Source organism: Podarcis muralis, chromosome 14 (genome assembly GCF_964188315.1).
Source record: "Podarcis muralis chromosome 14, rPodMur119.hap1.1, whole genome shotgun sequence".
NCBI lineage: Eukaryota > Metazoa > Chordata > Lepidosauria > Squamata > Lacertidae > Podarcis > Podarcis muralis.
Window position 1 is genome coordinate 28,573,336 of NC_135668.1, and position 15,295 is coordinate 28,588,630.

General features: G+C 44.5%; 1 protein-coding gene across 1 annotated transcript in view; it reads right to left on the reverse strand.

Moving 5' to 3' along the window:
• The window catches only part of ITGA11 (integrin subunit alpha 11), a 92,930-nt gene that overhangs the window by 43,770 nt on the left and 33,865 nt on the right, over nucleotides 1-15,295 (reverse strand). Inside the window, exons 3-7 of the mRNA XM_028705830.2 lie at nucleotides 9,282-9,391; nucleotides 7,838-7,929; nucleotides 6,037-6,151; nucleotides 3,277-3,404; nucleotides 1,824-1,972 (exon numbers count right to left, since the gene is read on the reverse strand). Of these exons, the coding sequence (XP_028561663.2) occupies nucleotides 1,824-1,972; nucleotides 3,277-3,404; nucleotides 6,037-6,151; nucleotides 7,838-7,929; nucleotides 9,282-9,391 (594 nt within the window). The remainder of the gene's footprint in view (nucleotides 1-1,823; nucleotides 1,973-3,276; nucleotides 3,405-6,036; nucleotides 6,152-7,837; nucleotides 7,930-9,281; nucleotides 9,392-15,295) is intronic.

Consider the following 15,295-nt stretch of genomic DNA (forward strand, 5'->3'; position numbering starts at 1 on the left):
AATATCACAACATGTTCACAATGGCTGGTCTTGTTTCTATGGAGATTTTTTAAAGAGCTGAAGAAGCATCTTGGGCAGAAACATGGCGACAGAGAGACAAAAGTGAGAAAGAGATTGTCTAAGATCTTTAAGGAACCATTTCTATTAGGTTGAATTGAATGTTTCAGAACCGAAGCATGCCAAAGTTGCCTTATATCTAGGGATGGGGGAGAATTCTGATTTGTTATATTTATTTATTTCATTGCATTTATATCCCCACTTTTTCCTGCAAGGAGCTCAAGATGGCATATGTGGTTCTACTCGTTTAACCCTCACAACAACCCTGTGAGGTAGGTTTGGTTGAGAGGCTATCACTGGCCCCCAAGGGCACACCCAATGAGTTTCATGGTAGAGTGGGGATATGAACCCTGGCCTCCAAGGTCTTCTGGACTCTAGCCGTTATACCACACTGCAGTTCTCCAGTCAGGTGCTGTGTACTAAAGTGCATATACTTGGGTAAAGTGAGCACACCAAGTGAAGGCAACATACAACTATTCAGGGACCTGACCATTAGGTCTAGTTGTGGCTGACTCTGGGGTTGCGGCGCTCATCTTGCTATATTGGCCAAGGGAGCCAGTGTACAGTTTCTGGGTCATGTGGCCAGCATGACTAAGCCGCTTCTGGTGAACCAGAGCAGCGCACGGAAACGCGGTTTACCTTCCCACCAGAGTGGTACCTATTTATCTACTTGCACTTTGATGTGCTTTCGAACTGCTAGGTTGGCAGGAGCAGGGACCGAGCAGTGGGAGCTCACCCCGTCGCGGGGATTCGAACCGCTGACCTTCTGATTGGCAAGTCCTAGGCTCTGTGGCTTAACCCACAGCTTCACCCGCATCCCTACGTAAGGGAAAATTGCTCTGCAAATAATGTGTATATTGAGAGAAATGTGTACTAAAACGCGGAGAAATTTTCATGAAGACTTAAGAAAAATATCACAAACTGATTTGCAAGTGTGGAAAACTGAAGAATGAAAAAATGAGAATCTGAATTTGAAATATCCATGCAGTCTTACATCCCAGCTCACTTTCATTCAGGCAAGGGATTTACTGAGATCAGAGTGTCCCATTACTTGTATAGAGCCATTCACTTTGTTTACCTGATGCTGCTGAAAAGTAATTGTGTTTGATAGGACAAAGAAGATGCATTTGGTTATGTAATTTTAAAGCTATCCAAACTAGAGTCTTGTTACAATGGAGTAACCTCATGCATACAAAAAGATACCAGCCATGCACAAGAATGTCCTTTGGGAGATCTTGAAGGGGAAGAATAGGTATATAGAAAGGAGACTTCCTGGATGCCAAGATCTAGGTTTGGGGCAAGTACTCTTCGGTGAGAGAACCCCAGCAGAGGTTTAAAATCACAAAATATGCAGAAAAGTAAAGAGTGGAAATATAGGTTGTTAGATCTCTAAAATATGCCCTTGTGAGTTCCAGAACTTTCCTTTCCCCCTAGCATAAAGAAATACCACATATTTGGCAAGTTACACATGGTTTACTTACAAATCCTCTAAAGGTCAGATTCATGTGCAGTCAGAAAAAGTTGTGCAGGCAGTAAAACTTGGCTTAGTTACATTGGTGAAAGTTCACAGTGGTGAAAGTCCAGGAACTCAAGAGAGGTTGAGTTCATCAGGGTAAAAATAAGCTTGATTACCTTGCTCCCACAGTGATGGAGAGTGTCTTGGCTAAGCCTGGCAGGGCAGCTTACTTTATGGTATTAACCCCTTCATGCACTAATTAGACTTAAGCATGTTGGTTATATGAAGCCGGTTGTCCCACATTGCTCACCGAGCGAATTCTATCCCGAAGGCCGTCCGGGTCTCTGTGCCCCCTCTCTGCTCAATGTGCCTGGCGGCTTCCACCACATCCTTCACAGACCTGTAGTCATTCAGATGAAACTCGTGCACGGCATCTTCTCCATACTGGACGACTCCAACCTGGAATGGGGGAAAAGAAGGAGGAGCACATGGTTTGTGGATCCCTTAAGGCAAAGGTAGCCAATGTGAGGCCCTCTGGATGTTGCTGGACTACAATACCCATCAACTTTGACCAACAGTCATGCTGGCTCAGGCTAAAGCCCAACAATATCTGCTTACACCGGCTTTAATATATTTTGATACGACATTAATACAACACATATTTAGTAAAATGGAGTGCTTAATAGCACAGATTGCTTAGTGAATAACGCACAACATGTTAACAAGCTCCAATTTCTGAACAAACCTGTCATGATTTATTTTAACAGGCAGTCTTATACTGTAAACACGATTCCTGCATTTAGCTCTTATTCCTGCATTGCAGGGAGCTGGACCAAACAATCCTTCCAACTCTACAGTCCTATGATTCTACATCCGATATGTTGCACTCATTACGCCTGTGATAAAAACATAAGAAGAACCTGCTGGACCAGTTCAGTGGCCCATGTAGTTCAGCATCCTCTTCTCACAGAGGCTAACCAGATGCCTGTGGGAAACTGGCAAGCAGGATTCAAACATAAGAGCAACCTCCTCTCCTGCCATTTCTAGCAACTGGTACAGTGGTACCTTGGGTTAAGTACTTAATTTGTTCCGGAGGTCCGTTCTTAACCTGAAACTGTTCTTAACCTGAAGCACCACTTTAGCCAATGGGGCCTCCTCCTGCTGCTGCGCCGCTGGAGCACGATTTCTGTTCTCATCCTGAAGCAAAGTTCTTAACCCAAGGTGCTATTTCTGGGTTAGCGGAGTCTGTAACCTGAAGCGTATGTAACCTGAAGCGTATGTAACCCGAGGTACCACTGTATTCAGAAACATAGCCATCCTGGCTTGTAGCCATCAATAGCTTTCTCCTCCATGAATTTGTCCAATCCTCTTTTGAAACCACCCAAGTTGGTGGCCATCACTTCCTCCTGTGGGAGGGAGTTCCATAGTTTAACTATGTGCTGTAGGGGGCTGGACTAGATGACTGTTGGGGGTCCCTTCCAACACCACGATTCTATGATTCCTCCCAAAGGTTTGACTTTTGCAAAGTCTTTTGCCAGAGGTCAGACCCCTGCCTGCTCCCCTGGCCCAAAGCAGCCCAATGCATTTGCTTCGTCCTGGGTAGCGTCTCTTTCAAATGCAAACAATATTCGACTGATTCTTGAAGAAAAGCACGGTGCGTTGGCAAGGGTGATGGTTCCTAGCACGCCAGATTGGAAAAAGCTATAAAACAAAAGATGAGGATGTGCTGATATGAGAGAAATTCCTCACATGTGTTTTCTCACCTGTATTTGGCCTGGTCCAATGTAAAATTTCTCCAAGATGCTGATCAGGAAATTCTGTACTTCCACCCAGGGGTAGATGCTGTTGGAACCGTCCAGCACGATAATTATATCCATGTATGTCTGGCATCCTGCGATAGAACAGGCAGGAGATCATTAAGAGATCTTGGCTACTTTCAGGAAGCGGATAAAGGCTTGCCAATATATATATATATATATATATATATATATATATATATATATATATGCTTTCGTAGATTTTCACGGGTACAGGAATGCAGGTTTTGGTGTCCTCGGGTATCTTCCCGTGTAAAAGTTGGGGTGTCTAGGCACCCCAACTTTTACACGGGAAGATACCCGAGGACACCAAAACCTGCATATATATATATATATATATATATATATATATATATATATATATATAATATATTCTTTGTCTCCTTTGGAGCAAGAAAGTCCTGTATCTTAGGCCAATCTTTCTCCTTTCCTGTTCTGAAATCTTATCTCCTGGGTTCTGCTGTGTTTCTTCTTTATTGAGGTTCCCTAAGGGTATATATATATCTATATTACATGTTTAATTGGTTTTAAAGTCTTCAAGAAACTCTGGGAACTGCAGTTCTGTGTGGAGGCGAAGGATAAAAAAGCCTCAGCACCTCAGCAATGTACAGTCCACAGGGTTATTAGGAGGGAGCTGCAGAAATTATAGTGATGCTTATTTATTTATTTCAAAAAATGTATACACTGCTTGATTCTTTTTTAAAAAAAAAATTAAAACATTTAAAGCAGCATACAAAAAGAGAAAAATATCAACAAGAAAAAATAACAACAATAAAGACTTCTGAAAAGTTAAAATAACAACTGCCTAACTGCAGATTAGTGGGACGCGGGTGGCGCTGTGGGTAAAAGCCTCAGCGCCTAGGGCTTGCCGATCGAAAGGTCGGCGGTTCGAATCCCCGTGGCGGGGTGCGCTCCCGTCGCTCGGTCCCAGCGCCTGCCAACCTAGCAGTTCGAAAGCACCCCTAAGTGCAAGTAGATAAATAGGGACCGCTTACTAGCGGGAAGGTAAACGGCGTTTCCGTGTGCGGCTCTGGCTCGCCAGAGCAGTGATGTCACGCTGGCCACGTGACCCGGAAGTGTCTTCGGACAGCGCTGGCCCCCGGCCTCTTGAGTGAGATGGGCGCACAACCCCAGAGTCTGTCAAGACTGGCCCGTACGGGCAGGGGTACCTTTACCTTTACTTAACTGCAGATTAAAACTCACATCAACCTTCTTAACATCTGGGTAAAGGTAACGGTAAAGGTAAAGGGACCCCTGTCCATTAGGTCCAGTTGTGACCCACTCTGGGGTTGCGGCGCTCATCTCTCTTTATTGGCTGAGGGAGCCGGCGTACAGCTTCTGGGTCATGTGGCCAGCATGACTAAGCTACTTCTGGAGAACCAGAGCAGCACATGGAAATGCCATTTACCTTCCCGCCGGAGTGGTACCTATTTATCTACTTGCACTTTGATGTGCTTTCGAACTGCTAGGTTGGCAGGAGCAGGGACCGAGCAACGGGAGCTCACCCCATCGCGGGGATTCGAACCGCTGACCTTCTGATCAGCAAGTCCTAGGCTCTGTGGTTTAACCCACAGTGCCACCTGCATCCCATCCGGGTAGGCTTGTCTAAACAAATATGTTTTTAGCAGGCGCCAAAAAGAGTCTAGTGAAGGCACTTGCCTGATATCAATAGGCAGGGAGTTCCAAAGTGTAGTTGTTGCCACACTAAAAGATCGAGTTCTTACAAATGTAGAACAGGGGTGATCTGGGACCTGTAACAGTGCCAGTTTTGCCAATCAGAGCAGTTGAGTGGGCATATATGGGGCAAGGCGTTCTCACAGGTAAACCGGTCTCAGGTTGTTAATGGCTTTATATACTCATAGAAACACCTATTGTTACAGTAAGGCTGTGTGCTCCTCTGGCATGGCATAGGAACACCTGAATTCACCAGTTTCTGGAAGGGGCAACATCACATACAACTCACTGGGGCATTGGGATTGGGCCTCTGCAATATACCTCAGGTTAAGTACTTAATTCATCCTGGAGGTCCGTACTTAACCTGAAACTGTTCTTAACCTGAAGCACCACTTTAGCTAATGGGGCCTCCTGCTGCGGCCGTGCCGCCGGAGCATGATTTCTGTTCTCATCCTGAAGCAAAGTTCTTAACCTGAAGCACTATTTCTGGGTTAGCGGAGTCTGTAACCTGAAGCGTATGTAACCTGAAGCGCATGTAACCTGAGGTACCACTGTACCTGATCCCATAAAGGGGCCATGGGGGGAGCATTGCTTGAGCAGCAGTAAAAGAAGGCTGAAGCTACAGCAACCTTCTCCTAACTTATAGCGTACTGAGAAGTGGACCCAACACCAATAGACTTCTGTAGGAACGTTCCTTTTAATAAAAAAAACTACATTGTTTGCATTTTGCACCCTGTAACGTAAAGTCATAGATATCCAAAATATGTCCTTTTCTCTTTCTTTTGGGTCTGGAAGGAAAAGGTGTCTTTGCTTCGCCGCTGCAATTTTTACTGTTGCTGGCCCACATAATTCCCTTTGCTTTGCTGTTCTGCTTCCATTCAAGCAGTTTCCTAGCCCCCCTCCCTCAAAGTGGTGCTGAAGGCATTAGAGACCAAAAACCCCTCCTCTGGCAGAGAGAGAGGGAGGGGGGGACGGAGGGAGGGAGGGAGAGAGAGAGGGAGAAAGGTCTATATAACAGGCGCATTCTCATACTCTGGAGCGCTGGAGCCACAGTCTTGGAGAATCTGAAGTTGGAGTTCACCCTGGAGCACATTCCTGTGGTGTAGTAAGAACTTCCGCACTCATGAGACCAGAGAGGGCTGCAAGCCTGTGTGAAGGAGGGAACAAAACAGGGAGGAAGGTTTTAGAACTGCTACTGTCGGTTGTTGCTGGGATAAATTCTTCAGGACACGGGACATGCCAGGAGTCTCTTTTAGATGTTTTAGCCAGGCCCAGAAGGCTAAAAAAGGGAGTCAAAGTGATACAGGCTAGAATTCTTGTGAAGTTTAAACCCCTCTTTCCAGCACAGTGCCTTGATTGGGATGGTCTTCTCAGTAGAGATGGATGGATCTGCCAATTTCACTTTCTCTGTAGGGGTGTGTGTGTGTGTGTGTGTGTGTGTGTGTGTGTGTGTGTGTATACAGTGGACCTCGGGTTAAGTACTTAATTCATTCCGGAGGTCTGTTCTTAACCTGAAACTGTTCTTAACCTGAAGCACCACTTTAGCTAATGGGGCCTTCTGCTGCCGCCGTGCCGCTGGAGCACGATTTCTGTTCTCATCCTGAAGCAAAGTTCTTAACCAAAGTTCAGTGGCCCATCTAGTTCAGCATCCTCTTCTCACAGAGGCCAACCAGATGCCTGTGGGAAACTGGCAAGCAGGATTCAAACATAAGAGCAACCTCCTCTCCTGCCATTTCTAGCAACTGGTACAGTGGTACCTCGGGTTAAGTACTTAATTCGTTCTGGAGGTCCGTACTTAACCTGAAACTGTTCTTAACCTGAAGCACCACTTTAGCTAATGGGGCCTCCTGCTGCCGCCGTGCCGCTGGAGCACGATTTCTGTTCTCATCCTGAAGCAAAGTTCTTAACCCAAGGTACTATTTCTGGGTTAGCGGAGTCTGTAACCTGAAGCGTATGTAACCCGAGGTACCACTGTGTGTGTGTGTGTGTGTGTGTGTGTGTGTGTGTGTATATTTTTGTTAAAATCCTCCTGAAAAGTCACCTGCATTTTAGTGCAAATTTCTCCTAATATACACATATTTTTCAAAGCAATTTCCCCTAATATATACATTTTCTGTATGTCTAACAGATGAGTTGTTATGCAAACAGTACCCTAGGATATGCATTTGGGCACACTTTACTTGGCTGGAGAACAGGATTGCAAAAGGGCTGCTAATGTTTCAGTTTGCATATATTCCACAAAGTGTGAATTAGGTAAACTTGCCTTTAAATGCAAACTGAATTGGAGTTCTTCCTCATTCCCATTCCCCCAGTCATTGGACTGATTCTGTGAAGAGTGGAAAGAGGAGGACTGGGGGCGGGCAGGCTCTTTGTATTTGTACAAGAATGTGTGCTGCCTGAACCTATCATAGGCAAATGGCCCCCATAAGGTTCCCCAAGACTGAATGCAACCCTCAAATCCAAAATAAAATAAAGGAACTAGTCACTTCTGCTGTAGATCATTGGCTTGAGCGCAGCACCCCATGGTCGAATTCAACTGGACTTAACTGTCCAGGGGTGAGTCAGGTATCATATAAAGATAGGGCACACACAAATTTAAAGGGATGTTTGTGTCACATTGCCATCACCATGTTAACTTCCACTCTAAATGTGTTATTTTAAGAGAAGGTGGAAGGTGGAAAGAGGATGAGAAAGATGGAACTATGTAGCTTTTTATTTTAAACTTGGTTCTGTGTTGCAGGCTGGGGTTAAACATGAATCTTAGGCTTGTCACGACAGAAGACGGCAGCAACTCAGAGAGCATCTGTAAGCCTACATGCAAATCATTCCTTACCAAAAAGCTGTTGTCTTTGGGGTTTGTGGTCAAGCTGAGACCCAGACGCATATTATCCTTGCGCTCCGACACATTGGAAAGAGTTACTCTTCCTTGGGAAAAGAATGCCAGAGTTAGGCATGTAGTGGAAAGGAGGAACAGCTGTAGAACAGGGAGCTTCAGGAAGTGTTTGTGCAAACTCTTTGCATTTCCCTCTACCAGTTTTAATGCTTGGTTTTTCAGGAAGAGGGGCAGCAATCAGACCACGTATAAAACTGAAAACATTGTGCACTTACAGGAAGGGCCATAGCTCAGTGGCAGGGCATTTGCTTTGCATGCAGAAGGTACCAGGTTCAAATCCTGACATCTTCAGGTAGGGCTGTGAAAGGTTTCTTGCCTGAAACCTTGGATAATGGCTGCCAGTTAGTGTAGACAATACTGAGCTAGATTGATCACTAGTCTGACTCGGTCGAAGGCAGCTCCCTTCACTTACTCTCCCCCTTTGAACTTGAGAACTTGGTTAACTGGTAGCATCAGTCTAAAACAGCATCAGTCTGCAACTGAAAAGGAACATTCAGAGCTGGTTGCCACCATGCTGTTAGGTCACCTACATGCTTAACCAGCATGCTTAACTCTAATTAATGCATGAAGGGGTTAAGACCATAGAGTACGCTGTCCTGCCAGGCTTAGCTAGGTCACTTCCCCTCTTCTTAGGAAGAAGGGTTGCCAAGCTCTCTGTTCTCTCATATTCCTCCATGTGAACTCTGCCAGTAAGGAGGTCCTATCTGGATGCTCCAAGCTTAGAGTGTGGGACTAAAGCAAGCCATCTTTGTGTTTCTATGCAAATTATTTAGAAACATTTACCATTTTTGGAACCTAAGTTATACTGCCTGTGTTTTGTTGCTGCTGTTTGGAAAAGCACATGAATCTGACCTTTGAAGAGTTTGTAAGTAAACAATTTTAAGCTTACGAAACATGTGGTCTCTTTCTATGCTAAAGAAAGTGGGGAATTTTAGGGACAACTTAGAAGGTGGTATTTTAAAGGTCTAACAGCCTATATTTCCAAGCTTTGCAGCATGTTTTGTTATTTTAATTGTCTCCTAGGGCTCTCTCACCAAACAATACTTGCCCCAAACCTGGATAGAGGCATCCTGGGAATTATCTTTTTTATTATTTTACCATATCTATTTTTCATTTTAATCATGTTAACCAACAAAATTGGCATTTCATGGAGGCCTGCTGGTTTCACTTCCCACTGAAAAATGTTCCAGGGCAATAAGGGTAGAGTTTAAAGACAAAATAGAGCTGATCTAGTGGCAATCTTTCTTACCCATGCACAACTCAGAGAAGTCACTGGTAGCTATGGATGTGAAGACACGTGGGCATTTGAGTGACCCTTAGCAAATTCAGTGGAGCACATACAGAAAAGATGCTCAAGGTGGTAGATTTTATCCTATGGGTTTACCTAGATTGAGCTTGGAACAGGTGCTGTTGGTTTCACCATTTACTGAACACTTGTAGACATCTCCAGTCTTCTGTTGCCCACTGGTCTCATAAGGGGCTCCGACCACCAGCCTGGAGGGAAACAAAAATTTGAGGGGGGCGGGTAGGAGGAGGTCTTTTATTGGCCATTTCTGAACATCACACATTTGACCACAAACACTGAAAAGCCTTATCACTGAATGGTCTAACAATATACAGAATATTGTAATAGACATACAAGAATTTATAAAGATCAACTATTTAAAAAAATGTATAGAACGATGGAGTATTTTTCTGACGTTTTGGAATGTCAAACACCAAGACAATATACAACCATATAACTGTAACTAGTAAAAAGAAGCAGCATTGCATTATTGTATTTTCTTTGTTGGTCCTTCATGGTCAGTTGTAGCTTACATTATTTTAAAATATGTTATAATAATAATAAAAATCAAACAAACATAGAAACCCTCCGAATTGAGTGTGTGCATAGGAATTGCTTACAATTACCACCATTTCCTTGCAGTCTGCTCCATCCCCCAAAACATTACACCATTCATTCATTCAGCCTTCACATTGGCATAATTTAGATAATAAAATCATAAAAGGGAAGGGGGGAACCATTCATAAAACATTGGTAATCCAGATACATTAAGCACATGAAAGTATTGCACCAAATAGCAATGCATTGTAGCCAACTCAAGGAAAATCCATTGAAATCAATGGGCCTAATTTAGACAGCTGAGATTCCTGCATTGCAGTGGGTTGGACTAGACAGGTAACTCTTATCTAGGGTCCCTTCCAACTCTGCAATTCTATAATTGTAGTCGTGTCCATTGATTCCAATGGGTATTCTCTTATTAAAACTAGCATTGGACCAGGGGTGGCTAACTTGCAGGCCACAGGCCACATTAGTCCCCACCCTCAAAAAAGGGTTTAAATTTTAAACCAAGGTGAACTGAAATATGTTGTCGGGGTTTGGTAGAGGACAGATAATAAATATCTCAAGTGTGCTGTGTATGCACCTCTGGATAGGGCCCATGCACTAAGACAATGCTGGGAACCTGTGCCAATCCAGCTGTTGACGGACTCCAATGCCCATCATCACTATTGGCCTTGGCTTGGGTTGATGAGAGTCAAGAGTCAAAGTTCATCTGGTTCCCCATCCTTGCACTGAACCTTCCGTCCAGTTAAGTGTGCAGTTCCCCTTAAGAAACAAACAGCCTCCCCAAACCTTCCAATATTTGGACACTGTCTATTGCCTTGCTAGACCACATCATGCTGTAGTGTAGAGGATGCTTGCAGTCACTTTTGGATGAGAGAAGAGAGGAGACTCGTTCCCTGCCCCCAACCACATTTAATATTTAAGGACAGAGTTCATTCAACTCCAGCAGAACCCCACAACAGCCGGGAATCATAAAGAAATCTAAACAATGACTAATTCCTGTTTGGAATGGAGATCTTTTTCAAATCACCCGGATCGAAATCTGGCAGGAGTTGAGAGTCTGGGGACTAAATATATCAGCTGATTAAAAAAGAGTTGCAGTGCAGGGCAGGAAGCAACATCAGTCAGTGTAATTTCTGGGAAACAAGAGTTGGTCTTTATATATTACATGGTGGATTAGATGGAAGGTCCCCCTTATCTTTGATGGGGGATCTGAACCAGGGGTTGGAATCCAGTCAAGCATTTTCTCCCCACCCAGAAGAACATGAGGTACCATCCATTGGTACCCTGTCGGGGTTGGGTAGACTTGTACAAGCTGGGCAGGCCTTGTTTGGCTTCCCATGGAGTGTACTGCCTTCTGTTGCTCATGACCCGCTTTTGATGCTGCTGGAGCGCATCATTGTATGCTACTGGAGAGCCCTGGCCCAAGGCTGGTCCCCTGGTAGAGACAGGAGAGGAGCAAGCAAGGCTCATTGCTTTTTCTAATATTTTTCTAATATGGGGGGCACACAGCTTTTTCTAATATGCTATATGTTTATATGATTTCTTGTCTTCTTTTCTATAATGTATTTATATATGTGTGTGTTCTTTAGTGTGAGACCTGTTAGGTGAAAGGCGACTAATAATTTCTAATAATAATAATTGAGACAAAGGACAAGATATGGAACAAGCTTGTTTCCTGCTGCCCCAGAGGGCAGGACCCAAATCAGTGGATTCAAATGACAAGAAAAGATATTCTGACATATTATTATTATTATTATTATTATTATTATTATTATTATTACCCCGCCCATCTGGTTGGGTTTCCCAGTCCACTCTGGGAGGCTCCCAACAGAATATTTAAAACACAATAAAACATCAAACATTAAAAGTTTCCCTAAACATGGCTGTCTTCAGATGTCTTCTAAAAGTCAGTTGTTTATTTCCTTGACATCTGATGGGAGGGCTTTCCACAGGGCAGGTGCCACTACCAAGAAGGCCCTCTGCCTGGTTCCCTGTAACCTCACTTCTCGCAGTGAGGGAACCACCAGAAGGCCCTCAGAGCTGGACCTCAATGTTTGGGCTGAATGACTGGGGTGGAGATGCTCTTCAGGTATACTTTACATTAGGAAGCACTTTCTAAGGGTAAGAGCTGTTTCGCAGTGGAACAGATGACCTCAGAAGGTGGGCCATTGCAGGTATTTAAGATGAGGTTGCATGGCCATCTGCCAGGGATTCTTTAGCTGTGATTCCTGCATTGCAGGAGATTGGCCATTGGAGCTCCTTGCAGCTTTACAATTGCTGCCGCTGCAGTTATCTATGATCCTATGATTCTATGATATCCTCCACCACACTCAAAGGCAGCAGGCTAGCTTAGTGCAGGGAGGACACACACAGTTTGGTCCTACAATTCTCTTCCCTTCAGTATCTTCTGCCTTAGGCAGCTGCCTCACTTTGTCTAATGGTAGGGCTGGCTCTAATACTGGAATACATCCATCATTCATGCAAAAGCCCTACCAAGGAATGTTTCTTCTCCTTCGTGTTGTTGCAGGGAATCAGTTAGGGATGCCAAATATCCCTCGGTATGGAGTGATGTGCCACATCTGGAATCCATGAGGGACCACCGCCAGCTGTTTCTCTGGATCTAGCTATGCTCAAGCTAGGCAGCTTTTCTGGAGCTCTTTCCTTTGGAAATGTCCAGGCTCTCTGCTTCCAGGAGAGTGGCAGGTAAGGGACTGATAGATGGACTGTTTCTCAGTTTCATCTCTGAGACTGAGCCTGCCCCAATGAATAATAATAATAATAATGTCATGCAGTCCTGACGTAGGACAAACCTCCGGGAAAGATTCCCCACAGGCCTTCGCATTATGGATTCCTTTTTACTCAGAAGCGAAAATCAAAATGCACTTGTTTTCAACCCAATCCCAATATCACCACCAGGCTGCAAAGGTAGCAACTGAACCGAGCATCTTATTTTCGAATTGCAAATAGGACGTCCAGCCAGCTAGTGAAGGAGGGGAGGAGATAAAGTTTTCAACAAACCATGTTGACACACCTCGTGGAGAACTCCTCAAAAGCAATTGTCAAAGCTCTGACATCTGCAGCAGCTAATCCCCATCTCCACCTTCAAAGTAACTGGGGAAATATTTCCATGGACGCTAAGTTTCCATGAGGCTCAATCACCACCGCTCTTTAAAAACTTAAAGTTCAACCCCAATGGAAAGCAATGTGTCATTGTCCAAGAAAGACAAAAAAAATGTATGTGGCTTCCTTTCATTTTAGGACTTTGCCTCCTTCATTGTCATGACTGTTATAGGTTTTGGTTTCCTCCATAGCTCTAAGCTTGAATGACTCACTTTTTAATGCTTTATATAGCTTTGGAATTGCGATGCCTCTGGAATTGGGTGGGAGAAGTTTAGGCTTGCTTAGGCAGCATTATTAAAATTCTAGAGGCAACCACAGAATGTTGTTGGATATCCAATCCATTCCCTCTTGAAATGAAGGGCCCTGCAGGAGAGGAGAAGACTCTGCATAGGTGGCTGTTGGATTACCACTATTTTAAGAGACTTATGCCATTTCCTTTCATTATCATCAGTGGGCCTCTCAATGCAGCTTTCTTCTGGGCCAGAGTTCGCCCGCTGCTATGGGTTCCCTAATTCATGCTAGGTCAGAGAACATAAATAGAGCCTACTGGATCAGGCCAGTGGCCCATCTAATAGAGCATCCTGCTCTCACAGTGGCCAACTAGATGCCTAAGGGAAACCTGCAAGCAGGATTCGAGCACAAGAGCCCTTTCCTGTGGTTTCCAGCAACTAGGTAAAGGTAAAGGGACCCCTGACCATTAGGTCCAGTCATGGCCGACTCTGGGGTTGCGGCGCTCATCTCGCTTTATTGGCCAAGGGAGCTGGTGTACAGCTTCCGGGTCATGTGGCCAGCATGACTAAGCCGCTTCTGGCAAACCAGAGCAGCGCACGGAAACACCGTTTACCCTCCCGCTGGAGCGGTACCTATTTATCTACTTGCACTTTGACGTGCTTTTGAACTGCTAGGTTGGCAGGAGCAGGGACCGAGCAACAGGAGCTCACCCCGTTGCGGGGATTCGAACCGCCGACCTTCTGATCGGCAAGTCCTAGGCTCTGTGGTTTAACCCACAGTGACTAGTTACAGAAGCATTATTGCCTCTGACTGTGGAGGAAGAGCACAGCAATTCCCCACACTTACACAGCAAAGAGGAAAGTAATAATATTTAAACAATCAATGTTTATTTAATTACTTCATTCATGCAGCGGTTTGACTTCATCCCCAGAGGCGTACTTCATTGTCTCTCGAGACAGGCAGATGCCAACAACAACTTCATTAAATACCATATCTTACTGCTTCTGATACTGCCTAGAAACCATAATCATCAGCACAATATTGATATGCCGCTCTTTTGCCCAACAGCGGCATATTGAAACCATAAAATGTCCAATAAAATGTCACCATCAATCAAATCCATGTAAGGCAGAAAAATCACAACACACAAGGGCCAGGAGATACTGTCTCCTGGTCAGAAGTGCTCTCGCTAATCCTACTTTCCGCACTCTTAGGGTCTAGAAACATGAACTGATGATGAAAAATACTTAAAAACAACAAGCCAACTTACCAAAAATAGAACAATTAATGATGCTATTAATTGTGAACGTATGCATTAATTGTGAATGTATGTATTCACCATGAACAAAAAAAAGTAGTCTATTTGAGATATTTATATACTTCTTTCCAGGCAAACCTTATCAAGTGGTCTTAATATGAAATATTAAGAGGCATCAATTAAAACTATAGAAAGAAATGACAAGTTACAGGGGGAAAGCATTCTGGATCAACTGCAGGACCTAGGTCAGGGTGGTCCAGTGTGTGGCCTGAGGGCTAAGACCTCTTTTGGTGGCCTTTGGCAACATTCAGTGCCCCCCCCCCCTGCGCTCTCACTTGCCTTCCCACAGCCAGATAAGTGAAGTGTTGGGCTTTGGGAAGGAGGCATGAAGAAGGCATGGGAAAGAGGTGGGTGGGGCACCAAATTGTGGGCTCATTCCCCCACCCCATGTGACAAGGCAGTGTGTGGCCTGTGGGTTCTGGTTTGAAGTACTTTCGTGGCCCACTTGGTATGAAAAGTTGGATTGCCCTGACCTAGATAGTCATCAGCTCACCTGGCTAATGTAATTGGCTACTTAGGAGCATCTGAGCACCAGAGAATAGGCTGAATTCCTTGAAGGAAACCTGTGCTGTGCTTGAGGTGTGAATTACTAGCTGGTTGCTGGACCCTCCAAGCAAATCTTGCTTGCAGCAAAGCTTTTCATTTGCAAAACCCCACTTGCTAATTAGACACCTCAGAGTGATGATATACAAAGCCAGATTCTTTTATTGTAAAGGCATCAAAGCATGGCTGTTTTAAAGCCTTTTCTTCTTCTTGCAGAATTAATGTAGTTTCCCCCCTGTTTTCTCTTAAATATCTAGCATAAAACCAAACCAGCTGTGATGGGTCTGGTTATTTTTTCCAGTCGCTGTGTAGCATGCAATGAATGGACAGAGAATGA